The 27,184-nt window shown below is 37.0% G+C and overlaps 1 protein-coding gene and 1 pseudogene across 1 annotated transcript; one reads left to right on the top strand and one right to left on the bottom strand.

Moving 5' to 3' along the window:
* The first annotated feature begins 13,871 nt into the window (after positions 1 to 13,871).
* Positions 13,872 to 14,825, top strand: LOC107507645 (olfactory receptor 1E2). The gene has a single exon (XM_016138750.2). The coding sequence runs from the start codon at positions 13,872 to 13,874 to the stop codon at positions 14,805 to 14,807; it is 936 nt and encodes a 311-aa protein (XP_015994236.2). The 3' UTR covers positions 14,808 to 14,825.
* Positions 14,826 to 19,010: 4,185 nt separating this feature from the next.
* LOC107507630 lies at positions 19,011 to 19,278 on the bottom strand (annotated as a pseudogene).
* Positions 19,279 to 27,184: the final 7,906 nt, after the last annotated feature.

The following is a 27,184-nucleotide window of genomic DNA, read 5'->3' on the forward strand; positions in this document are numbered from 1 at the left end:
ATTGTAGTTATAGTTGATTTTGCTACTTTTGTCTTTTAACCTTCATATTAGCTTTTTAAGTGGCTGATTTTCTGTGTTTACTATACATTTGCCTTTATCACTGATATTTATCTTTCATAAATTTTATTATTTCTTGTTATGATCTTTTCTGCATAAAGAAAACCCTTTAATATCTTTTGTAAAGCTAGGGTAGTGGTGATGAACTCCTTTAGTTTTTGCTTGTCTGGGAAACTTGATCTTCCCTTCAATTCTTATGATATCCTTGTTGGGTAGAGTATTCTAGATTATTGGTTTCTTTCTTTCAGGACATTAAATATATCCTGCCATTCCCTTCTGGCCTGTAAAGTTTCTGTTGAGAAATCAGCCCAATAGCCTTATGGGGGGTTCCCTTATATGTGACAAGTTGTTTTCTTCTTCTTGTCTTCAAGATTATCTCTTTACCGTTAACTTTTGCCATTTTAATTACAATATGTCTTGGTGTGAGTCTCTTTGGGTTCACCTTGTTTGGAACTCTCTGTGCTTCCTGGATGTGAGTCCCTATTTCCTTCCTCAGGTTAGGAATGTTTTCACCATTATTTCTTAAAATAAACTTTGTGTTCTTTTTTCTGTCTCTTCTCCTTTGGAGATCCCTATAATGTAATTATTAGTGCTATTGATGTTGTCCCAGAGATCTTTTAAACTAGCCTCATTTTTAAAAATTAAATTTATTAAGATGATATCAGTTAATAAAATTATGTAGATTTCAAGTGTAAAATTTAATAATGTCATATGTATATTGCAATGTGTGTCCATCACCCAAAGTTAAATTTCCTTCTGTCACCACATATTTGACCCTTTTACCTCATTTTTGAAAATTCTGTTTACTTTTTACTATTTTGGTTGGATGATTTTCACAAATCTTTCTTCCAGGTTGCTAATCCATTTTTGTGTGTGTGTGCATGTTATCTAATCTGCTGTTGATTCCTTCTAGTGTATTTTTCATTTCAGTTATTGTATTATGCTCTGATTGGTTCTTTATTAAATTTTCTAACTCTGTTGAAGTTTTCATGGAGTTTCTCCATTTTACTCTCAAGTTTTGTGAGCATCCTTATGATGATTAATTTGAATTCTTTTTAGAAATATTACTTATCTCCATTTCACTTTTTTTCTGTATTTTTTTCTCGTTTCTTCATTTGGAACATATTTTTATGTCTTTTCATTTTGTTTGACTCTCTGTGTTCGTGTCTTTGAATTAGATGAAATAGCATATCTCCCAATCTTGAAAAAGTGACCTTGTCTAGAAGTGACCTCTATATAGACTGTGTATGCCAGGTGACTTTCTGGGCTGGCTGTAGCTGGGGTGAGTTCATGTGGCATCTGGGGCATTGGCTATCTGGGTCTGGACTGAGCTCCAGGTGGAGAGGCCTTATGCACATGCATACATAGCAGTGTCTTGGCTGCTTGGCTGCCCAGGGCCAAGTGGGCTTAGGGCAGTGTGTCCAGGAACATGCTGTGGTGGACTTGCAGGTTACCCAGAGCTTCTGGATAGAGTTCTTGCCCACACTATCTAGGTGGAGAGGGAATGTAAACAATGACACTCATCAGATCCCACAGATCCTGGAGAGTTTCTGTGGTCTCAACTTTCTTTATGTGGTCTCGTTTGTTGTACAGAAGCTGGTCAATCAGCCCTCAGTTGTCTCTCAGAAGGAATTACTCTATATGTAGGTGTATGTGTATATTCAATGTGTTTGTGGGAGGAGGCAAGTTCACCATCCTCCTACACCACCATCTAGAACCCACCTCAAAAAACCCCACACACTTTAAAGTACCATTTACAGTATCACCAAACCATTAAATACATAAGTATGAATCTTACACAATATATGTAGAGATTTATACCTTGGAAATCACAAAATACTGATTAAAGGAACCATAGAGACCTAAAGAAATATATAGGAATAACATGTGCACGGATTGGAAGACTCAATATTGTTAAGATGTGGACTCTTCGGAAACTCATCTAGAGGTTCAATAGAATTCAAATCAAAATTACAAAAGGATTTTTGAAGGTACAAGTTGACATTTTAATTGTAAAATTTATGCATTGAGACAAAAAACTATGAAAGCAAATTTGAGGAGTTTGGAGAAACATGGCAGAGTGAAAGACAGCCTCAGATCTCTCTCTATCCTTGAAACAACAATAAACTGAACATCTAAAATTCAACATTAAAACACCCAAACTGCACACCAACACGTCTGAGCATGGGATCAGTGCATAAGAGCTACTACATGTCAGAACCCAAGTGTTGGGCAGTGCAATGGGAGAAATAAATAAGCTGCCTCACATAGCCACCAGAGCTACCTGTAGGAGGAGGGGGAGAGGAGAAGGTGCAGCGAGTTCCCTGAACAGCCCTGCCTGGGAGTGCTGTGAGTTCCACATGGCCAGCAGCAGGGCCCAGTCATCAGGACAAAAAGCAGAGAAATGGGGATGGCAGAGAAATAACAGTTGATTTTTATCAGCCGTGGTTGTAAAACTGAGGCTGAGCCTCAGACCCCAACCCCCAACCTGCAGGGCCCCTCAACTTATATCCACAGAGCCCAGGGGAATCTTAGCAAACACTACCGAAATTGTCGCTTACACTGACAGGGACTGAAACAGAGTAGTGAGCATTATTTAACATCTCTAAGGGGGAAAAAAAGGCATTATTAAGGCTCTCTATAAAGCAGGAATCCAAGAGGCTTAGACGCCACCTATTGGAAACCAAAAGAAAAGTATCTTCTTTGCAACAGGCTAAACAGAGACCTTTATATAATAAATCTTCTTTCGGGGTCGGGGGGTTGGGGAGCGGGGAGCAGAACACACTTTCATTAATGCCCAGGTGGATAAGTAGTCCATTAAACACAATGACAACCAAGGTGACAAGGCATCTCAGAAAGAAACAGAAAAATCTCCAGAAAATAAGCTTACCGGTATAGAAATATTTGACTTAAGTGACAGAGAATTCAGTATGGAACTTCTGAAAAAACTCAGTGAGTTCCAACACGGGTCATATCAACAATTTCATGAATTGAAAAAACAACTAGAGGAGCAGAGTAAGGATATTGAAAGCCTCGAAAAGAATGGAATAGAACTTCTGGAGATAAAAAAACACCTGCAAGAGCTGAAAAATGAAATAGCAAGCTTGAGACATAGAGTGACCAAATGGAGGAAAGAGTTAGTGATATCGAAGACAGAAGTCTAGAAATAAATCAGAAGGAAGAAGAGAGAAACTGAATGAAAAATAATGAAAGATAAGTATAAGAACTAGTTGATACCATCAGGAGAGGAAACATAAGAATAATGGGCATTGGTAACTAGAAAGCACTTTCAGACAAATAGTGGACAAGAATTTCCCAAATCTAAGCAATGAGCTGGAGCTTGGAATTTAAGAAGTCAGCAGAACACCCAATTATCTCAACCTAAAAAGGCCTTCCCCAAGACACACAGTATTAAAGTTATCATACATCAATGACAAAGACAGAAATCTCAGGGCAGCCAGGGAAAAGAAGATGGTTACTTATAAAGAAAAACCGTTAGATTATCATCAGACTTCTCAGTACAAACTTTACAAGCCAGAAAGGAGTGGAATCAAATATTTAAACTATTAAGTGAAAAGAATAATGTATCCAGCTAAGCTCTCCTTTAGATACGAAGGAGAAATAAAGGTCTTTCCAGACATACAAATTGAGGGAATTCTCCTCTACGAGACCTGCACTACAGGAAATACTGAAAGGGGTCAGCTCAACTAAAACAAAATGACAAAATAATAATAATAATGATAATTTGGAGTAAGGTGACTGTCAGGCAAATAGAAGCAGAGGAATGCAACTCTTACTAAGAACAGGGCATTATAAGCTTAAATTATAAGAAGAGAATTGCAATAGCAAGATAGAAATGAATGTTCAGCATACATAAGGACAAATTGAGACAACAACAACTGAAAAGGGGAGGATTCAAAGATCCAAATTCACAAAGGGGAATGGAGATCAGGCATGTGCAGAAAAATATGGATGACTGTATATATGTGTGTGTGTGTGTGTGTGTGTGTGTACATATATATAATTTACATATTCATAATGGTAACCACACAAAAAAGATTCAGAACTGAAGTATATAACACAAAACAATAAGAACCAGAAGGAAAACCCTCAAAAGCCAACCAAAATAAGGAAAGCAGAAACATAAGGACAAGGAAGCAATGGAAACACCAAGCTACCGGAAAGCAAAAGATAAAATGGCTATAAGATGATCTCATATTTCAATAATTGGCCTAAATGTAAATGGACTAAACTCACAATAAAAAGACACAGAGTTGCAGAATGGATCAAAAAACAACCCCCAATCATATGCTGCCTCCAGGAGACACAGCTCAGCTCCAAAGACAAATATACACTCAAAGTGAAAGGGTCATAAATGATATTTCAAGCAAATGGAATTCTGAGAAAAGCAGGAGTAGCAGTACTAATATCAGATGAAATAGACTTCAAAATAAAAAAAGGTAAAGAAATACTGAGGGACACTTCATAATGATAAAGGGAATCATGTATCAAGAAAATATAACACTTAATAATATCTATGCTCTGAATCAGGGATCCCCAAAATATATAAATAAATTACTAACAGAACTTAAGGGAGAAACAGACCAAAACACTATCGTAGTAAGGGACCTAAATACCCCAAGTCAGATATGGACAGATCATCCAAACAGAAAATCAATAAGGAAATAACATCTTTAAATGACACATTAGACCAACTGGATAGAATTGACATTTACAGAACCTTTCATCCCAAAACAGCTTCTTATACATTCTTCTCTAGTGCACATGGAACATTCTCAAGGACACAGCAAAAGAGGTCATAAGAGGAAAGTTCATATCATTACAGGCCTACCTCTAAAAACAAGAATGAGCCCAAATAAACAACCTAACACTTCATCTTAAAAAACTAGAAAAGGAAGAACAAATGAAGCCTAAAGTCAGCAGAAGGAGAGAAATAATCAAAATTAGAGCAGAAATAAATGAAATTGGAAACAAAAAACAAAACAATAAAAAAAGTAAATGTAACAAAGAGCTGATTCTTTGAGAAGGTTAATAAAATTGACAAATCCCTGGCTAGACTCACTAAAGAAAAAAGAGAAAGGACAGAAATAAAAAAAAAAAAATCAGGGATGAAAGCAGGGAAATTATGACAGACGCTGCAGAAATACAAAGGATCATACAAAAATACTGTGAAAAACTATGTAACACCAAATTTAATGACCTAGAAGAAATGGACCAGTACTTAGAAAAATACAACCTTCCTAGACTGAATCAAGAAGATCTGGAAAATCTAAATAGACCGATCAGCAGTATGGAAATTGAAACAATCATCAAAAACCTACCAAAAAGTAAAAGTTCAGGACCAGAAAACAGAAAATCAATAGGAAATAACATCTTTAAATGACACATTAGACCAACTGGATATAATTGACCACTGAATTCTACCGATAATTCAAAGAAGATTTAATACCTATTCTTCTCAAACTCTTCCAAAAAGTTGAAGAGGAGGAAAAACTTCCCAACTCATTTTATGAGGCCAGTATTACCCTGATACCAAAACCTGGTAAAGATAACACAATAAAAGAAAACTACAGACCAATACCTCTTAGGAACACAGATTCAAAAATCCTAAATAAGATACTAGCGAACTTTTTACAGCAACATATTAAAAAGATTATACACCTCGATCAAGTGGACTTCATCTCAGAGGTACAGGGATTGTTCAACATACACTAATTAATTAATGTGATGCACCGCATAAACAAATTAAAAAACAAGGATCATATGATCATATCAATAGATGCAGAAAAAGCCTTCAACAAGATACAGCATCCACTTATGATCAAAACACTTCATGAAATTGGTTTAGAAAGAAAGTACCTTAACATAATGAAGACCATCTATGACAAACCCTCAGCCAACATTATACTTAACGGTGAAAAACTAAAAACCTTCTCTAAGATCAGGAACAAGGAAAAACTGTCCACTATTGCCATTGTTATTCAGTATAACATTGGAGATCCTAGCGAGTGCAATGAGGCAAGAGAAAGATATAAAAGGCATCCAAATAGGAATCGAAGAAGTCAAACTGTCACTGTTTGCGGATGACATGATTCTCTATATAGAAAACCCTAAAGTCTCTACAAGAACACTGCAAGAAACAATAAGCAAATACAGTAAAGTTTCTGAATACAAAATCAACATTCCAAAGTCCATAGCACTCCTATACTCTAACAATGAAGTGTCAGAAAAAGAAGTGGAAAATAATTCCTTTTGCAATTTCAACAAAAAGAATAAAATGCCTCGGAATAAATCTAACAAAACATGTGAAGGACTTATCTAATGAAAATTATGAGACCTTATTAAAAGAAATAGAAGAAGATACAAAGAAATGCAAAGATATTCCATGTTGTTAGATTGACCATATTACCTAAAGCATTATACAGATTTAATGCAGTCACCATCAAAATTCAATTGGAGTTTTTTAAAGAAATAGAACAAAAAATCATGAGACTTGTATGGAAGCACAAAAGACCCCAAATTGCCAAAGCTATCCTGAGAAAAAAGAATGAGGCTGAGGGTAGCAAGCACTCTGCCCAACTTCAAGTTATACTACAAAGTGACAGTAATCAAAACAGCATGGTATTGGCAGAAAAACAGACACATGAAACAGTGGAACAGAATCGAGAGTGCAGAAGTAAAACCGTATTTATACGAGCAAATAATTTTCTACAAAAAAGCCAAAAACATACAGCGGAGAAAAGAAAGCCTCTTTAATAAATGGTGCTGGGAAAACTGGAAAGCCAGCTGCAAAAGAATGAAACTAGACTGTTGTGTATTACCACACACCAAAATTCACTCAAAATGGATTAAGGACCTGAATATAAGACCAGAAACAATAAAATACATAAAAGAAAACATAGAAACTAATCTCAAAGACCTTGGACTTAAAGAGGATTTTATGAATTTGACCTCAAAGGCAAAGGAAGTAAAAACTAAAATAAAAAATGGGACTACATTAAACTAAAAAGCTTCTGCTTAGCAAAAGAAATCGACAACAAGGTAAAGAGACAATCACCCAAATGGGAAAATACATATGCAAGCAATGCCTCCAATAGGGGCCTAATATCCAAAATATACAAAGAACTCATACAACTCAATAACAACAAAGAAACAAACGATCTAATAAAAAAATGGGCAGAGGACCTGAACAGACATTTCTCCCTAGAGGACATACAAATGGCCAACAAATATTTGAGGAGATGCTCAACATCGCTAGCTATCAGGGAAATGCAAATCAAAACCACAGTTGTTACAATAGCTATAATCAACAGGACAAGTAATAATAAATGTTGGAGAGGATGAGGAAAAAAAAGAACCCTCATATACTGCTGGTGGGATTGCAAATTGGTAAGCCACTATGGAAAACAGTATGGAGGGTCCTCAAAAACTTCAGAATTGATCTACCATATGATCCAGCAATCCCTCTACTGGGTATTTAACCCAAAAACTTGAAAACCCATATCCGAAAACATATTTGCACACCGACGTTCATATCAGCAGTATTCACAGTGGCCAGGACATAGAAGTAACTGAAGTGTCCTACGATAGCTGACTGAATAAAGAAGCTGTGGTACATATATACAATGGAATATTACTCAGCCATAAGAAGAGATAAAATACAGCCATTTGTGACAACATGGGTGGACCTCGAGATAATCATGCTAAGTGAAATAACCCAGACAGATAAAGTTGAAATCACATGATATCACTTATATGTGGAATATAACCCTAAAAGTAACAAATGAACAGGACAAACAGATTCATGGACATGGACTACAGGCTAGTGGCTACCAGAGAACTATAAACTAGTAGTTACTGGTGGGTTGGGGGAAGATGGGGGAAATAGACAGGTAAAGGGAATCAAATATAGGCTTTAGGGGAAGGGTGAAGTGGGTAAAAGGGATCAAATATTGGTAGCTGAAGGAAACTGGACTTTGGGTGGTAAACACACAATAGAATATACAGATGTCAAATGATAATGTACACCTGAAAATTATATAATTGTATTAACCAATGTTACCCCCATAAACTTCATTTAAAAAAATTATTGGGGTGACATCAGTTAATAAAATTATATAGGTTTCAAGTATACAATTCGATAATACATTATAAGTATATTACATTGTGTTTACCACCCAAAGTCGAATTTCTTTCAGTCACCTTACTTTGACCCTCTCTACTCACATTCCTCCAACCAGCAATGCTGCACTTAAAAGGCACAATGTCTTGCCTCCAGCTTTTCTCTCTTGTTGTTGCTCTTGCCTAGTATCTTTCTCCCTCAGCTCCTTCTTTAGCTGGCTTGCCCCTACTCATCTTTCAGGTATATTACATGTCAGTTACTCAGCTAAACCCTCCTTTTTTCCCCAGACCAGGTGAGGATCACCGCTGTTTCACAGTACCCTGTGATTGTCCCCACAGCACTCAGTGCCATTGGGGTTGTTTATAGCTATCATCCCTACCAGGCTAAGGAAAGGTCATGTCTGCTCATGACTGCAGCACTGCCACCACCTGGCACAGCGCATCGATGTAGCCCACGTTTCATAAATATTTACTGGCTGTGCTTCAGGCTGAGACATGCATTCCTCCAACTTTAAAGGCAGCAAAACTTTTAAGGTAGAATCACTGCTCTTATGATGTTCCCAGAACGATAAATCACTAGCCTCAACCATTTAGCACTCAATTTGACACTTCATTACAGAATTTATGGATGTAATTTGGTACCGATGGAAAATGTTAGGGTATCTCAGATACTACTCTTATCATTAATACAGATGGTCAGATAATATAGACAGATAGCTATGTATATAGATAGATATAATCTCCTATTGGTTCCTTTTCTCTGGAGAACCCTGGCTAAGATACCTTGGTGTAACTCAAAACTGACGAAGAAGGCAAAGGAAAGCTAAAGAAGGCAAAAGAATATGGGAAGCTCCTTTACAAAAGACATAACTGAATCGCATTCTAGGACTTTCCCCCCTTGATAATGTTTGATCCGGCCACATGAACAGGTTTTGCACTTGAATGTTTATACTGGCATTATGGTAGGAAAAACATTCAGGGATAATCATACACCTGGTTTCTCAGAATTTTGCTTACCTGGTAAATGAGTTGGACCTGACTCTTGTATCAAAAGTATGACTGGTGATGACAAACCAGAGACAAAACTTGCAGATGCTACCACTGATGATGCAATGAACTTTTCATCTTCACCTCTTAAGTCAGTAGTTCTGGATTGCAAATAGGAATCACCTAGAGTGGTGCTTCTAAAATTAATGCCCAGGTAAATCACCTGGGAGTTCTAGTAAAACACTGATTCTGATTCAGTTAGGCAAGCTGTTACTTTTTAAGTTAGAACTCAGTTAATGTCAATGCTATCATCCACAAACTACACAATTAGTTGTAAAGACATGATACTTTTAAAAAGAAGGATTACTGAGCCCCACAGATAAATATAATCACAATCTCTGAGAGGAGGTCTGTGCAAAGCTTTTTAAAGCTCCCAGGTGATTCTAAAATAAAGCAAGGGCTCAGAACTATTGCATTAAAGCCTACCTCAAGAGCTGTCATTATATTGGAACTATATAATCTTGTGAGAATGCACTATAGAACAATATTTACGAATGTTATCATGAATAAAAATATTGTGATGATTAATCAAACTATTTCTAGAATGTAGGGAATTCTTGGGAGGCAGAGAGGTGGAAAAAAAGAGGGTTATCACACTTGAAAAATTCTTCTGCAGAACATGACACAGCGTGACCCTCATGTTGGAAGGACCCTAAAAGATCTGCTCATTCGTCCTCTGCCTAACTTACCCAGTGTGTCTCAGGGTGATTCCAGGACCTTGTCCTGTCATCCTTTATTCAGTAAGGCATGCGACATAACAGCCTCTGTAGTCATCACCTATGTCTGTGACATCCCTTCTGACATCACCCATTCTACACATTTTAGAGCCTCAGGGGCCTGAATCCCAGAAGAGGCTAGCTCCTGGAGGAATTCATTAAAGGCAAAGTAATTATCCAGGACCCCTCAGGACAAATTCTCTCAGAGTCCTAAAGAAGTGATTGATTATAGTCACATATCACACCTGACTATACCTGGTGGCAAAGTGGGATAGAGAAGAGCTCATGTACAGATGTTTAAACACCATCTGTTTAAGGAATAGACAGTATTCCTGTGGGGCAGAAGCCTACATTTTCAGAGGTGAAGGAGGATAGTTGCAGAAGCCATAAAAACTATCAGGGACCAGATAGTGAGTATTCTAAAATATTTTAGAGTGTAAGAGGCTTTATCTTGTGGGCAATAAGAAGTCATCAGTGTTCTTTGAGCAAACTGCCATGAAAGATACATATTTTGGAAAGATTTTCAGGTGGCAGAAACTCTCACTACAATCCAATCCCTATAAACATACCCCCAGGGGATATATATACACCCACAATTAACAAGGAATAGATCTCTATGACCCATTCACATGCAGATATATAGAGAGGACTAGATAAAAGAAAAAAATCTCTCAGATCATGTTCAGTTTTCCTCAGGCCAAGATCAAACAAACAAACAAACAAACAAAACACAATCCCAGATGTGTATCCATTGAAGTATGTCTAGCTCTTTACCTCTGTAGGAAAGCCTTAATAGCATCCATCACCAACATCACCTTTGGCACTGTATATATCTGTCAGATTAACTTCTAGTCTCCAGCTGTTATGCTGCATTGATCATAAGAAACATAGTTGACATTCGTTACTCCTTTCACTACACATTCCATGTTCTCCTTGGCCATCGTCTCAGCTGGATAGGGTTCTTTACACAGTGATATCATACAAACCTTCATTTCTAGAGAATATATATTTCATTAGACTTGCTTTATTGGATTGTTACAGTTTTCATTAACATTTATTATTAGAAAGGAAAATACTATATATAACTGAAGAATTTCTCAGAATTTCAGACATGGTCCTCTCTGATCCATCTGTGTGGAACAACTCAGTTTTCCCTTAATAATCAATATCATCAGCCCAGGCAGAAAAGCAACCCTATTCTTTGTCTCTTGGTTCACATAAGAACTGCAAAATGTCCAGGTGGTAGGCAGGACTCTCAAATCAATGAAATCATTGTTACATCCTCTGGTGGAAGGACTCCTCCCTTGAGAACTGTACCAGACACTTCTCGTGGACCATTTCTTATTCTAGCCACAGCTGCAGTAACCAACTCTGCACTGACTTCGGCCAGCTTTACTAGATGCAACCTGACACCACCTCACCTCAGTTCTGCTTCACATATTCCTTGCTTCCTGCTCTCAGTCTTTCCTGACCTCATGAAACAGAATTCAGGGGGAATTTTCTGAGTACTCATACAAATATTTAGGCACATGATCCTTTGTTGTAGAGTATGAACTACGGATGAGGGGATTTTTGCATATGGAAATCCAATTTTTCAAGCACTGATGGTTGAAACGACTTCTTCACTGAACTGTCTTTACATCTTTGTCAAAAATCAGATGATGACACATCAATGGATCTATTTCTAGACTCTATATACTATTCTGTACTCTCTATACTGGTGTATATTTCTATTTTTTTCTCTAATGCAACACATTCCTGATTATTTTATCTTAATAGTAAGTATGAAAACCAGGCAATCTGAGTGCTATTGTGTTCTTCACTTACAAAATAAAATTTTTTAAAACTAATTAATTAATTTTTTATGGTGACATTGGTTAACAAAGTCCAATAAGTTTCAGCTGTACACTTTAACAGTAAGGCGTGTATATATTTATACTGTGCGGTCCCCTCCCATAGTTAGATTTCTTTGTGTTACCACGTATTTGACCACTTACCCCGTCTACCTCCCCCTTCTCTCCATCTCCTACTCTCTGGTAACCACTAGCCTGTAGTCCATGTCCATGAATCTCTGTTTGTCCTGTTCATTTGTTACTTTTAGGGTTATATTCCACATATAAGTGATATCATGTGATTTCAACTTTATCTGTCTGGGTTATTTCGCTTAGCATGATTATCTCGAGGTTGATCTGTGTTGTCGTAAATGGCTGTATTTCATCCCTTCTTATGGCTGAGCAATATTCCATTGTATATATGTACCAAGCTTCTTTAGCCAATCATCTATCATAGGACACTTCAGTTACTTCTATGTCCTGGCCACTGTGCATAATGCTGCTATGAACATCGGTGTGCAAATATCTTTTCAGATATGGGTTTTCAAGTTTTGGGGTTAAATAGCCAGTAGAGGGATTGCTGGATCATATGGTAGATCAATTCCGAGTTTTTTGAGGACCCTCCATACTGTTTTCCATAGTGGCTGTACCAATTTGCAATCCCACCAGCAGTGTATGAGGGTTCCTTTTTTTCTGCATCCTCTCTAACATTTATTATTACTTGTCCTGTTGATTAGTGCTGTTCTACCAGGTGTGAGCTGGTATCTCATTGTGGTCTTGATTTGCATTTCCCTGATAGCTAGTGATGTTGAGCATCTGTTCAAATATTTGTTGGCCATTTGTATGTCATCTAGGGAGAAATGTCTGTTCAGGTCCTCTGCCCATTTTTTTTATTAGATCGTTTGTTTCTTTGTTGTTATTGAGTTGTATGAGTTCTTTGTATATTTTGGATATTAATACCCCCAATAAATTTAATTAAAAAAACAACTTAAATGTTCAAAAGTACAAGGAATGTTTTAAAAATAATTGCTACCTAACTTATAGAATATTATTCAATAATTAAAAATTTTAAATTTACTAGTTAATTACAAAGTAAAACATTTAGAATTGTATCTCTGTAATGATTTTTAAGTGTTTTTGAAAAGATACGTATAGAAAAAAACTGGAAAAATACAACGAAATGTTATCACAAACAGATTTCTATTAAAAAAAGGGAAGGTAAGCATATTAAAGCATGGAAGAATGGAGATGAATTATGAGGCTGTTCCAATAGTACACATAAAGTATAATGTTAGCCTGATCTAGAGTATTGACAGTGGTGACAAGAATTGATGAATGAGAAAGAGAAATAATCTATAATACTTTTTGACAGACCAGATGTTGATGATGAGAGATAAGAGTGAATGAATGAAAACTCAGGTTGATGACTGGAGAACCTAAATCTCTTTTACTGAGAAATGGGAAATTAGAGGAGGAGGGGACTGGAAGAGGAGCAGGGTAAGAGCATGAGTTTTGTTGGGATCTGCTCATTAAAATGCATGTGATACATCCAAGAAAGATAATCATTAAGCAACTGGGTACACAGTTTTATAGGTTAGAGAGTTACCTACACCTGAATTTTAAAAGGTAATTGAAGCCTTTTGAGTTGTTGCAATTTTCTTGGTGGTATATTTAGAATTATAAAGGAATAGTGTTTAGGAAAAAGCCCTGGAGCCTCAACATGTGAGATATTGACAAAACAGGAGCCAATTACAGTTACTGAGGATGTCTGGCCAGGTAGGTATGAGGAAAACCAATAAATTTTGTGTCTCATAAGCTAATAGAAAAGTGTTTTTGAAAGGATCGAGTATTGTTACTTGTTAAAGAGAAGTGAAGAAGATGAGGTATTTTCCATCATATAGATTTTGATTTTAGAGAAGTGGAGTATAGGGATTGTAATTATTGTGATGAGATTGATATAAATTATTTTTGCAGACCATCTAACACAACAGGTATTATAAAAATATATACATTTTAAGTTGAGGTTTTAATGAGCACTATTATTTCTTGTTCTGTTCTAAAGACACTGAAGACATATATGGCAGGAAAGAATAAAACTGTCATCTCAGAGTTCCTTTTGCTGGGACTGCCCATCGAATTGGAGCAGGAAAACCTGTTCTATGCCCTGTTTCTGGCCATGTATCTTACCACCGTCCTGGGGAACCTCCTCATCATTGTCCTGATTCGCCTGGACTCCCACCTCCACACGCCCATGTATTTGTTCCTCAGCAATTTGTCCTTCTCTGATCTCTGCTTCTCCTCTGTCACAATACCCAAGTTGCTGCGAAACATGCAGAGCCACAACTCATCCATCCCCTATGCAGGCTGCCTGACACAAATGTACTTCTTTCTGTTTTTTGGAGACCTAGAGAGCTTCCTCCTTGTGGCCATGGCCTATGACCGCTATGTGGCCATCTGCCTCCCCCTGCACTACACCGCCATCATGAGCCCCAAGCTCTGTCTCTCTCTGGTGGTGCTGTCGTGGGTGCTGACCACACTGCATGCCATGTTACACACTCTTCTCATGGCCAGATTGTATTTTTGTGCCAGCAGCGTGATTCCCCACTTTTTCTGTGATATGTCTGCTCTGCTGAAGCTGTCCTGCTCTGACACTCGAGTTAATGAGTTGGTGATTATTTTCATGGGAGGGCTCATTCTCGTCATCCCATTCCTCCTCATCATCATGTCCTATGCACGAATCGTGTCCTCCATCCTCAAGGTCCCTTCTGCTAGAGGTATCCGCAAGGCCTTCTCCACCTGTGGCTCCCACCTCTCTGTGGTGTCACTGTTCTACGGGACAATTATTGGTCTCTATTTATGCCCATCAGCCGACAATTCTACTGTCAAGGAGACGGTCATGGCTGTGATGTACACTGTGGTGACGCCCATGCTGAACCCCTTCATCTACAGCCTGAGGAACAGAGACATGAAGGGGGCCCTGGGAAGAGTCTTTTGTAAAAAGATATTTTCTTGATATCTATGATAGTAATGCTCGAGCTTTTTACATAATTTTATTCAGTAGATATATTAATATTGGAGTATTATTCCAGTTATTTTTCTTTATGGGAACTTCAGTTAAAATAACATATTACATAATTGTTTAACATGTAAAAGTGATGAATCGGAATTGCATAGTTGAACTAGTGAAGAGGGTCTTTGTGACCTCTGGTTAGGCCTTCCTTTTTGTATTCACCAGGTGACCCTGGAAAAGTGTAGTTTAAGGAGTACTCTTGTAAATGATCTTCATGTCTTACATTCTGAACTCATATATTACAGAATATTATTTTTTAAATCAGAACTCTGCTATGATTGTGGTATTTTAAAATAATTCTCTATACTCCTAGTTTAGTGCTAAATAAAACCCAAACATCAACATCCTAGCCTCCCTCTAAATGCTTCCTATGTACCTCTCCCTGCACAAGTTTCAGATATTTTATTCGTTAACCATTTCCCCTACTCTGACTTATTTTCATGTCTACTTTGTGTTTTCTGACCTGGCATGACCTGAAACTGATTTTTCTAACCCTTTTACTACAAGAGTTTATTTTGTCTTTATCTCAGAATAATGAATACCCAGGGGCCCAAAACTTTATTTCTCTAGGAATGGAGAAAGAAGCTAGAAGTTGGCATACAACTTCAGAGTTGAAGGATGCTTCTCTTCTCTTTGGTAGTTTGGACTTCATAAAAGAACTTTATATCTATGTTTTGATTCTAAACTTTTGATAATTTGTAGGAAATGTAGACAATATATTGACCATTTCACAGACTGAAAAATATAGCACTTAATTACTTGCCGATTCATACAGTGTGTCAGTTACTGAGTCTATGTAAGATCACAGACTGTGTGATTCAATGGGTTCTTCTCATTTTTTTCAACTTCAATAAGAAAGAGAGCACTCATTAAAAACAAAAAACAAAAAAACAACAAAACCCCACCAACTTCTTAGTCCATTTGTGGCATGGATTAGGTTTCCAACCCTGGTGCATTTGTATCTTTTATTGCCTCCTCTAAGTGATGGCATCCAAACCCACCACATTAATCTTCTCATATATTAAGGTGGCCTCCACATCTCTATCTGAAGTCCAGATCTTTCTCCAGAGCTCCCAGCTATTATTCTCATCTGCCCAGTAGACACCTCCACTTGAGGGTCTATGAGCAGTTCAATCTCAACATGTACAACATTAAACTCTTTATGTTCCTCCAAGTCTGCTTTTTTACACCTCAGCTTTATTGAAATATAATAGACCATTAGGTGCTCATGTTTACATTGTACACTTCAATGAGTCTTTTCAATTAAAGTTAGCATACAATAATACATTAGGTTCAGTTGTACAGCATGGTGATTAGAGCTCAAGTGATCACCCCACTAAATCTAGTATCCCTCTTCCCCCTTGCATATTTATAACAACATCGTTGACTATTTTCCTTATCCTATGCTTATATCTCCATGACTATTCTGTAACTATCCTTTTGAATTTCTTAATTCCTTTGCCTTCTTTCACCATCCTCTCAACACCCCTCCTGTCTAGTAGCCCTCAAAATATTCTCTGTATCTATGAGTTTGTTTCTGTTTTTTTTTGTTGTTGTTATTGTTATTTATTTTCTTTAGATTCTGCATGTATGTGAAATCATGTGGTATTTGTCTTTCTCTCTCTGACCGACTTTATTCAGTGCAATAGCCACGAGGTCCATTAAGGCAATATCTTTTTCCATTCCCTTCCTTTAAGTTTGTGTGTGTCTTTTAATCTGAAGTGAGTCTTTTGTAGGCAGCATATGTAGGGGTCTTATTTTCTTATCTATCCAGCCACTCTATCCTTTTTTGGAGCACTTAATTCTTTTCCATTTGAGGTAGTCATTGATAGATATGTAGTTATTATCATTTTTTATTTATGATACATGCTTTTTCTTCTTAAAGAAGTCACTCCAACATTTTCTGTAATAGTGGCTTGGTGTTGATGGCTTCCTTTGGCTTATTTTTGTCTGGGAAGTTCTTTATCTGTCCTTCAACTCTAAATGATAGCTTTGCTGTGCAAAATATTCTTGGCTGTAGATCCTGGGTTTCCATCACTTTGAATATTTTGTGCCAAGCCCTTCTGTCCTGCACATTTTCTTTTGAGATATCAGTAGCCAGTCTTATGGGTGCTCTCTTATAGGTAACTAACTGTTTTTCTCTTGCTACTTTTACGATTCTCTCTTTGTATTTAACCTTTGGCATTTTAATTATAATGTATCTTGGTGTGGGCCTCTTTGGTTTCCTTTTTCTTGGGACTCTCTGAGCTTCCTGGGGTTGTATGTCTATTTCCTTCACAAGGTTAGGAAAGTTTTTCATCATCATTTCTTCAAATAGTTATTCTACTGCTTGTTCTCCCTTTCCTCCTTCGGGTACCCCTATTACACAGAATTTTTTACACTTAATTTTGTCCCAAAGACTCCTTAAATCATTATTATAGTCTTGGCTTCTTTTTTCTTGCCATTCTGATTGGGCGACCTTGGCTTCCCCACCCTCTATATCGGTGGTTTGATATTCTTCTCCATCCACTCTGATAATGTGTTCTTCATTTCTGACTCGTTCCTTTTTATAATTTCTATTTCCATTATTTTGCTTTTTATCTCTTTGTTAAAGTTCTCACTGAGTTCATCTACTCTTTCCCCAAGTTCTTTGAATATCTTTATAACCAGTGTTTTGAACTCTGCGTCTGTTAGATTGCTTGACTCTATTATTCCTGGATCTCTGTTCTCTTCTCTCATATGGTTTCTGCTTCTTTGTCTTCCTATTTTGGCTGCCTTTTTGTGTCTGTTTCTATGTACTAATCAAAGTGCCTACGTCTCCCGGTGGTTTTGTGTAGTAAGCGTCCAGAGGCACAGTCCTGAGAGGGGTTCAGCAGCAGGCCAATTTTACCTCCAGCCTGTGTCCCTCCAGGGCCACTTGTTAAGATTCAGCAAGCAATCCACAGATGCTGTGCTCATAGTTGCCTCAAGAAACCACACCAGAACCAGAGGTCGGCTGCCACCAGCACGGGTCTTGGAGCTTGTTCTGCAACTTGCACAGGACTCTTTAAAGATACAATTGGATATGGTTTGGGTGGTGTCACGTGTTGGGGGAGGCGGAGTTTCAGGGAGTCCTCTGGGAGGAGCGACCTCTGTTATCCAGTTTGATGATGTCTCCACCGTGGCGGCACTGTGTTGGCACACTGCGAGGGGAGAGGGCTCTACAGAGGAACAATGGATACAGCCAGCACTTCTGCCCTGGAGAAGCCTTGCTTCCAGTCCTCACTCCAACAACTCAGAGTTTCTCCGTAAGTCCCTGGTGCCCCCCACCACCACCCCCAACAGCCGACCTGGTGCTGGTGCTCAGAACAAGTGAGTCCATCACGGTAATAGCCTGCTTGTCCATCACCGCCCCCTTAAGAGGTGTCTGCGGCTGCCGACTGCCGCTGCCTGTAACCTCTGTGCCACTCAGCCACTGGGGACCAGGCAGCCCTGCAATCTCACCCCATCCTACCTCTACCCATTGCAGGGTGATTTTTTATTTCTCTCCCTAGTTGTAGGGCTTATTCATCTAGACCCCAGGAGACTCTGCTTGCTGTTTGCTCCGTTTCCATCACAATTTTGGTGTGGTCTTAAGAGCAGATGAGCAAAACCTCTATCATCTATGTTGTTTTGACTTCTCTCCCAAGTCTGCTTTTTGTCCCTTATTCTATACCTTAATTTTTTAAAAAATCAATTATACGTTTTATTTAACCTGATATATCTGAAATGCTATCATTTCAACATGTAATCAATAGCCAAAATTATCAATGAGATCTTTTACATTCTTTTTATTATTCCAAGCCTCTGAAATGTTGTATTTTCTCAGATCTGCTGCCAACCATTCAACAGAATGACTTGAATTGTGTTTAGATCTCATCAACAAGATGGCCGAAATTCAATTTCTAGGACTGAGTTATTCCAAATCTGCCTAAAAACTTTTCCACTAACTGACTTGAAGTACCAGTGTTTCAGTTGAAACCAGTAATTATTAAATACAATGAAAAGTTGAGGTCTCCAATGGCACTGGCCATAAAATTTCAAGGCTTAGCAGCCACAGGGGGCTAGAAGGGCAGAATGGACCATTTCCACCATGACGAAAAGTTCTTTTGGATCTGTATGTCCTTTACATACAATATAAATGTTTTCTTAACAGTCCAAGGTCATCTCTGTAAGCCTAGTGGTCGACCCAGACATCCAGGACCCAGACACAAAGTCAGCGCAGCCTCTGAGCCTCTGCTTTGACTCCAATAAAGTGAACACGTCGCCCTCGCACACAGAGCCTTTCATGTTGCGGATGATGGAGCAGCTCCATGAATTCCATGCCCACCTGTGTGCGCTGTTCCTGGGATCTGGTCCTGCCCAGGACCTTGGTGACCCTGGCTAGTTTGATAGGTTGCACATGACTGGTATCCATAATGGTGGCAAGGCAGTGGTCCCACGAACTACATACCTTAATTTTTGATGTCATCTTCCACCCAGTTACCCAAGCAGTCACTTCTGTATATGTACATATGTTATACAAAAGCAGATTATAGTTCATATAATCTTGCATTACACATGTTCATTTAATATTGTATATCCTGAAATATTTTGTTATTTTCTATTAGTAATACTAGTTGCTGTAATGGATAAATTCTGAGGTCTCAGTGGCATAATACAACAGAAATATCAGTGGAAAAATTTTTTTAAGTTAATATTTAAATTAAATCACTTTCCTCTATATTAGAAAAATCCAATAGAAAATAGATCTGATTTTTAATAGCAATGAAAGTTAGGTGCAAGAACTATAAGAAGAAAACATTAAAACTTTACTGAAATATATAAAAGAATACCACAATAAATGGACATAATACAATGACTCTGGAAAGGGTGCTTAATTTTAACAGCTTTTTGAAGAGTAGCTCTTATATGATAAAATCAATCAATTTACATTTGTGCTTTTTGATGTACTTTGAAACCTCAATATTTTAACATCAGTTCTCAAATACATTCGGTGCAATCCAAATCAAATTCTCAATGGAATTATTTTGTGATGTAAGCTTGAAATATTTTACCACATAAAAGAAGCTTTTCTAGGACAAAGATAACCATTTGAAAGAGAAGTGACAGACCATAACATACCTAACAGATACAAGATTAAAATTCAGAATATATAAAGAACTCCTACAAATGATATAAGAATAAAACAAACAACTGCATAAGAAAATGTACAAAGGATATTAACAGAAAATTCACAAAAAAATAATGTGAAAAGATGTTCAACTTTGATGTTAGTTGGAATACAAGGTGAGAAAAACAATAAGTGATAAATGAGTGACTACATAATTGATAAATTTATAAATTATCAACATTCTGTGTTAATAGTAAGGATGTGGGAATAAGAGCACTCATGTACATTTCAATTTTCTTGAAGTATAATTTACACATAAGAAAATACATCCATTTTAAGTGTACAGTTCATTGAGTTTTGACAGTTACAAACATCCATGTAACCTGAACCCCGCTCCATATCTAGAATAATTCTATTACCTCACAATTCACTGTGACCACTGGCAACCAATTTCCCATTTTCTACTACTGATCTGATTTCTATCTTTCAGATTTCTATCACTATAGATTAGATTTGCCTGATTTTAGATTTCATATAAATGAAACAGTGTTTTAAAATTATTTTTCAATTAGAATTGACATTTAATATTATTTTATGTTGGTTTCAGGTATATAGTATCATGATTATACATTTATATAATTTACACAATGATCCCCCTGATTAGTCTAGTATGCACCTGGCACTATAAACCATTATTACAATATTATTGATTATATTTTTTATACTGTACTTCACATCCTCATGACTATTTTGTAACTACCAATTTGTACTTTTTAATTCCTTCAGCATTTTTACCCAACCCCCAACCCCTCCACCCATCTGGCAATCACCAGTTTGTTCTCTGTAACTGTTAAATCTGTTTTCATTTTGTTTGTTCAGTTATTTTGTTCTTTAGATTCCACATATGGTATTTGTCTGTCTCTGTCTAACTTATTTCACTTAGCATAATACCCTCTAGGTCGTGTCACTGTGAATGGTAAGGTTTCATATTTTTTTGTGGTTGAGTAATATTCCATTGTGTACATGTACCACCTCTTCTTTATCTAATTGTCTATTGATGGACACTTAGGTTGCTTCCATATCTTGGCTACAGTAAATTAACACTGCAATGGACATACGGGTGCATATATCTTTTTGAATTAGTGTTTTAGTTTCTTTGGATAAATACCCAGAAGTGTAATTGCTGGGTCATAAGGTAGTTCTATTTTTAATTTTTGAAGAACCTCCATATTGTTTTCCATAGTGGCTTTACCAATTTGCAATCCCACCAACAGTGCCTGAGGGTTCCCTTTTTTCCACATTCCCACAAACATTTGTCGTTTTTTTATTTATTGATGATAGTCATTCTGACAGGTGTGAGGTGATATCTTACTGTGGTTTTAATTTGTGTTTGTCTGATGATTAGTGATGTTGACCATCTTTTCTTACGTCTGCTGTCCTCTTTGGAGAAATGCTTATTCAAGTCCTTTGCCATTTTTCAATTGGATTGTTTGGGGGTTTTTTGGTGTTAAATTGTATGAGTTCTTTATAAATTTTGGATATTAATCTTTTATCAGATGTATCATAGGCAAATATTTTCTCCCATTTAGTAGGTTGTCTTTTTGTTTTGGTGATCGTTTCTTTGTTGTGCAAAACTTTTTAGTTTGATGTAGTCCCATTTGTTTATTTTTTCTTTTGCTTCCATTGCTCAAGAAGATGTATCAGAAAAAAATATCATTAAGAACAATGTCAGAGATTTTACTGCCTATGTTTTCTTCTAGGAGTTGAGTGTGTTTTCTTTTGTATCTGGTGTCTTTAGCTTTGCAGAATGTTTTGTAGATTTAGCTTTATAATTCTGTGTATCAGTAGTTTGTTTCTTTTTTTTTTATTGAGTAGTATTCTGTTTAAAATATAGCACAATTTGTTCATTCATTTGCCTTTTGATAGACATTACAGATGTATCCAGTTTTTAAAGATTGTAAATTATTTAAAAATACTAAACTTTGCCCCACTGAATTACCTAGGTAACTTTGTATAAAGTCAATTAACCATATACAGGTGCATCTATTTCTGCATTCTCTATGCTGTTTCATTGACCTATGTGTCTCTTACTTACCTATACCTACTCAAATGTTCATGTCATTCTAACTTTATTACATCAGTTTTTTTCCTAATGTACTTTTATATTTACAGTATTTGTTATAACCTGACATGATCCCAAAGGGATATTTTTATCCCATTTATTATAGTGATCAGTTTTCATTTCTTTAATGCTGCTTGCCTTAAATTCAGCTTTACTGTTAAAAGATGAAGCATGCTCTTTCCATATATTATCATAACATTTTTCTTACTTTATTATTAGTTATGCTAAACAGAATTCTTCTCACCATTATTTTACCATTATGAGTTTTTAATTTTTGAGTTCTTTCTTTCCTTTCCTTTCTTTCTTTAAAATGAAATTTATTGGGGTAATATTGGTTAATAAAATTATTTAGGTTTCGATTGTACAATTCAATAATATGTCATATGTATATTGCATTGTAGGTTCACCCCCCAAATTAAAGGGGATCAAATATAGAGTGAGTTCTTTGTTGTGATTAATTCCTTTGATAGATTACATCTTCAAGGCATTTTAAAAAATAAGAATGGTACACAAATGCTATATTTATTGAATTTCCACATATTTTAGATTTTCCTTTTGTATGTGTGTTTACACCTGAATGACAGTTTGGCTAAATATAGAATTTTGTGGACATCTGTTTTCCCACTGAAAATCCACTTTCCAAAACAGCTGTGAAAAATTCCCAAGTAAGGCTGACTACTCCCTCTTCCCTCCATCTCTTTCTCCCAACTTCTCCCCAAACCTTGTAAGATTATGTCTCCAAACATGATGTTTAACAACTACATCAGATTTTGTTTTTGTTTCAGTTGACTTTTGTTATAATTTTTTAATACAGCAGATCCCTTTTTGATTTATAAGTGTGTATCTTTCTTCATTTTAAGAGAGTTTTCTATTATACGATGGAATATTATTGTTCTATTTTTTTCTGTTCTGTAGTAAAAACAATAATTTTTGTAGCAGGTTTGAAATTTATTCACTACAATCTGTTTACACAATTATGGTAACTTTATTTTTTACAAATAAAAAACAGAATTTATAATATAATTCTATAAATATTAGCAATGTAGAAATAAGATGTATACTTGAACTCATAGATTGCAAAACTAAGCCCTATGTCATTAATCCTGTGACATTTAAAACAAAAGTTACAAGCTTAATTTCAAATTAGTTAATCTTGCTTATAGTATGTTAATTGCTCAAATTTGTCCATATTTTATTTGTTCATATTTATATAATATATCAACCAGTTTCTCTCTCTCCCTCACTGCCTCTCTCTCTTAATATCTCTCTTCTCCTTCTTTTTAAAAAAATGGATGAGCCATTTGAGATAATTTTCAGACATCAAAATACATAGCCAGTAAATTCAGCATTCAGAATTGCCAAGAACTAAGAACATCCTCATACATAACTATAAAATTGTGATCCCAACCAAGAAATTTGACATTAACGCATATGTATTTAATACACAATCTACCTAATGATTAAGACTTATTTTTTTGAGAGATTTGTTAACATATAATCTGCATACTATACCAGTCACCTATTTAAAGTATAAAATTAGATTTTTTGTGTATTTACAGAGTTGCACAACCATCACCACAATCAACTTTAGAACGTTTTTATTACCTCCCAGAAAATCCTATGCCCATTAACAATCATTTATATCTATTTCTCCCTAGCAATCACTAATCTACTTTGTGTCCCTATAGATTTGTCTCTTCTTGATATTTCATATTAATAAGCTCATAACACATGGCTTTTGTGACTGGCTTCTATCAATTGGCTTAGTGTTTTCAAGGGTCATCCATAGTATAGTATGTAACAGTACTTCATTTATTTTTATTACCGAATAATATTGCATTTTATGAACACATCACATTTTATTTATCAGTTGGTGGTTGTTTGCACTTTGGAACAATTGTGAACAGTGCTGCTGTGAACATTCATGTACACTATTTGTTTGAGCAGCTCCGTTTTTTTAGGTATATATCTAAATGTGGATTTGCTGAGTCATATGAAAATTGTATGTTTAACTTTTTGAGGAATCACCAAACTATATTATTCATGCCCATCCTCTACCCTCCTTCCAGCACACACACTATACCTCAGCCACACTGAACTTCCTTTATTTTATAAATGCTCCAGGCTCTCTTACCTCTGGGGTTTTCCATATACTACTTCCTCTCTCTGGGCACTTTCGTTCTCTTTTCCTAGAAGATTCTTCAGATTCTTTAAGTTTTATTGATAAAAAAGATGTCTTCTCTGACCTGCTGCGTAAGGTTAGGTGTCTTTCATATGCAGTCTTATCATATCCTGTATTTCCCTGTGAGAACATTTGTAATACTTGGTAGTAGATTATTTAGTTGTGTCTGCCAGCTGGACTGAAAACTGTCTGAGGGCAGGAACCATATCCGCCTTGGCTAGAATTTTTCCCACAGCACATAGCTCAGTGCTTTGCACATAGTAGTTACTTAGTAAATATTTCTGGAAGGAATGTGTTAATGAATTAATGGATTAAGTATTTCTTCAGTGAGTCAATCAACACATTAACTTGATATCATAGATCTTAAAGTCCACCTGAGGAAAGAAGGTCGATATATATGGAAGCAATCATTAGACAACACAAAACAGTGGTGATCAAGTGCTATAGTATTTGATTGTGGTAACTGTTGTAGAAGGCCAGATACTGCACTTCCAGAAAAGGGTGATGTTCGTGTGGGTTATATGGTTAGAGAAAGCTTCCTTGAGAAGGTCAAACTTGGGCTGAATCCAGAATTCTGTCTCTGGACATGATTTATTCAGAAAGGGGCAGGAGTAAGGCAGGGTGGGAGGGGGCAAACACCAGGTTTGCTACTAATGAGTTTCTTTGGGACCCAGGGATCCCAGGGGTCAGGGCATTGTAGAAGAGAGGAGTCAGAAGGCAATGCAGAAACTCCAGCTGGAAATGCACGACATGAAGTAGTAAACAGAAAGCAGACTCTGGAGCCACATTCAGACAAGCTAGGTAAGCTGGGAGGGAGTTCAGAAGAAGTAGTTATTCTAATATTCCCTTTAACAGATATTAGGATTCCATAATTCTATAGCGCAACTCCAGCAGGATGATTTAGAAGTCATCTTCCTCATTGTTTTCCACTCTCAACAGTGATTCCCACCTCCAAATGTAATTAGGAGTCCCCAGAACTGCAAATGAGAACTTTATACCTTATAAGTACTTTATACTTTTTAAGTATCAATCATTCCAAATCCACAATTCTATGAAGTGTAGAAGATTCACTGACGGTGGAGTGTAAAGTTGGAAAAGTTCAGCAATTTGTCAAGGTCACAGGTCGATAAACAATGAAGTCTAACTCCTCTGGGCCCCTGAGTATTTTACTTGGGGGCAAGTTAAACAGAGCATAAAGGACCATCCTGAGAGCCCCCTTCCATGAAATCAGTATTCTTCGCCTTCCATCAAGCTCTCCTAGTATTAATATCTTTACTTAGGGATCGATTCAACTCAAAAATTGAAAAGAAATCCTCACTATTTTGGTTCTAACCTGTTACTTCTGGGCCAGTCACTTCTTCCATCCTACACTGCTCCTCCATACCTTCCCTATGAACACCAAGGTGCTGGCCTCAGCGGGGCAGGGATTAGGGTAGGGGTATTTGGGAAAATATTGCATCCCCATCACAGAACTTAATGATGACAGTAGTAAGTCTTACTAAAGCCGTACTTTGTCTCACTATATGACAAGGTTGTTTTGTTTTGTTTTGTTTTATGTGAATTGTTTATTTTTTCACTTCTTTGGTGCGAGAAATTGATACTTGTATTTCTATTAAGCTGATGAGAGAATTCATACTAAGGGAGGTTAAGTTTCTTGGTCAAAGTCATGAAGCTGGTAAGGGTGTAGTAAGGTAATCCCAGGCTAACTGGCTTCAGCAACCTAGCACTTAAATAGTGTGTATGCCACACTGGGGTCTGCCTAGTTTCAGCTGCTTCCCCGGAGTCCCCAGAATGTTCATCTCAATTCTATTCCCTTCTAACTCTTATTTCCCTGACTAATGTCCCATAGGTCAATAAAGTCTTAAAAGGGGGGAAAAAAAGATTTTCATGTGGGTTGAGGTAGTATTAATCTAGGTAACAAAGAAATCAAAGTAGAAGAGCCATTTTCCCAGTAGTTCCAGTGTCAAGAAGTGGATCCGAAGCTATGGGGGTTGGGATTTAGAGCCTGAAGATGGTGAGAGAATTTCTACTGCCTTCTAATCTTTAGCAACTCCAAACTTCATGTCATTCTGCAGTTTGAACAGCCTCTGTCATTCTGAACAGCCCCCAGGCTGGGGCAGGAAAGGAACATGGGCTTGGATAAGTTTTGGTTTGTCATCATCTTCCCTCTATCCTCTGAGGTGGGTAGCTGAGAGCGTGTGATGAGCTGGGTGGGTAGACAAATAGATGGGCTTTCTTTAGAATAGAAGTGCTGGGAGTAGATCAGTGAGAAGGTTGCAGGAGCTGATCTATTTGTAGTGGCAGAGTCCTCATTTGGTTTTGCATGTGACAAAAAGGATTCTGGTGGCCCTCTGATTTGCTCTGTCCTCACTGCTCCCTGGCCTACCATCTTCTTCAACCTCCAATGATGGACTGACAGGGCCCATAGCCCCTATAAAAATGGAGGAGGATGTGTTGTGGGGAGGATCAGATTAGAGGACTTCACTGCTATGTTTGCTGTGGTGGCCAGACCTTTGCCAGAGTTTTGTTTTCCTCTGTATTTGGCCCCGCTGGCTTCATTAGGAACCTGCCTCAGCAAAGCTTCCAGTTTACCTAATAAAACACACATGCCTGGGATGATGTCTATATTTAGATGGACAAGTGCTTCATCTCTTCATATCTGGGACTCCTCTGCAGTCCTCAGAGTTGATTGTTTTCAATCCCTCCACCCTTCAATAGCCCCATGACCTAATTTTTTTCCCTCTCAATTTGGGAATTTAGTGCTTCTGGGAGAAATGGGCCATTTATTTCTTTGGTAGACCTCTCTATTGCTGTTATATGTGTGGTGATTACTCTGAACGTTCCCTCAAACTGATTCCCATTGGCTTCATGTGATCCAGAAATTCTCAAATTCTGGCATGCCAATG

This window comes from Rousettus aegyptiacus, unplaced genomic scaffold (assembly GCF_014176215.1).
Source record: "Rousettus aegyptiacus isolate mRouAeg1 unplaced genomic scaffold, mRouAeg1.p scaffold_m13_p_6, whole genome shotgun sequence".
NCBI lineage: Eukaryota > Metazoa > Chordata > Mammalia > Chiroptera > Pteropodidae > Rousettus > Rousettus aegyptiacus.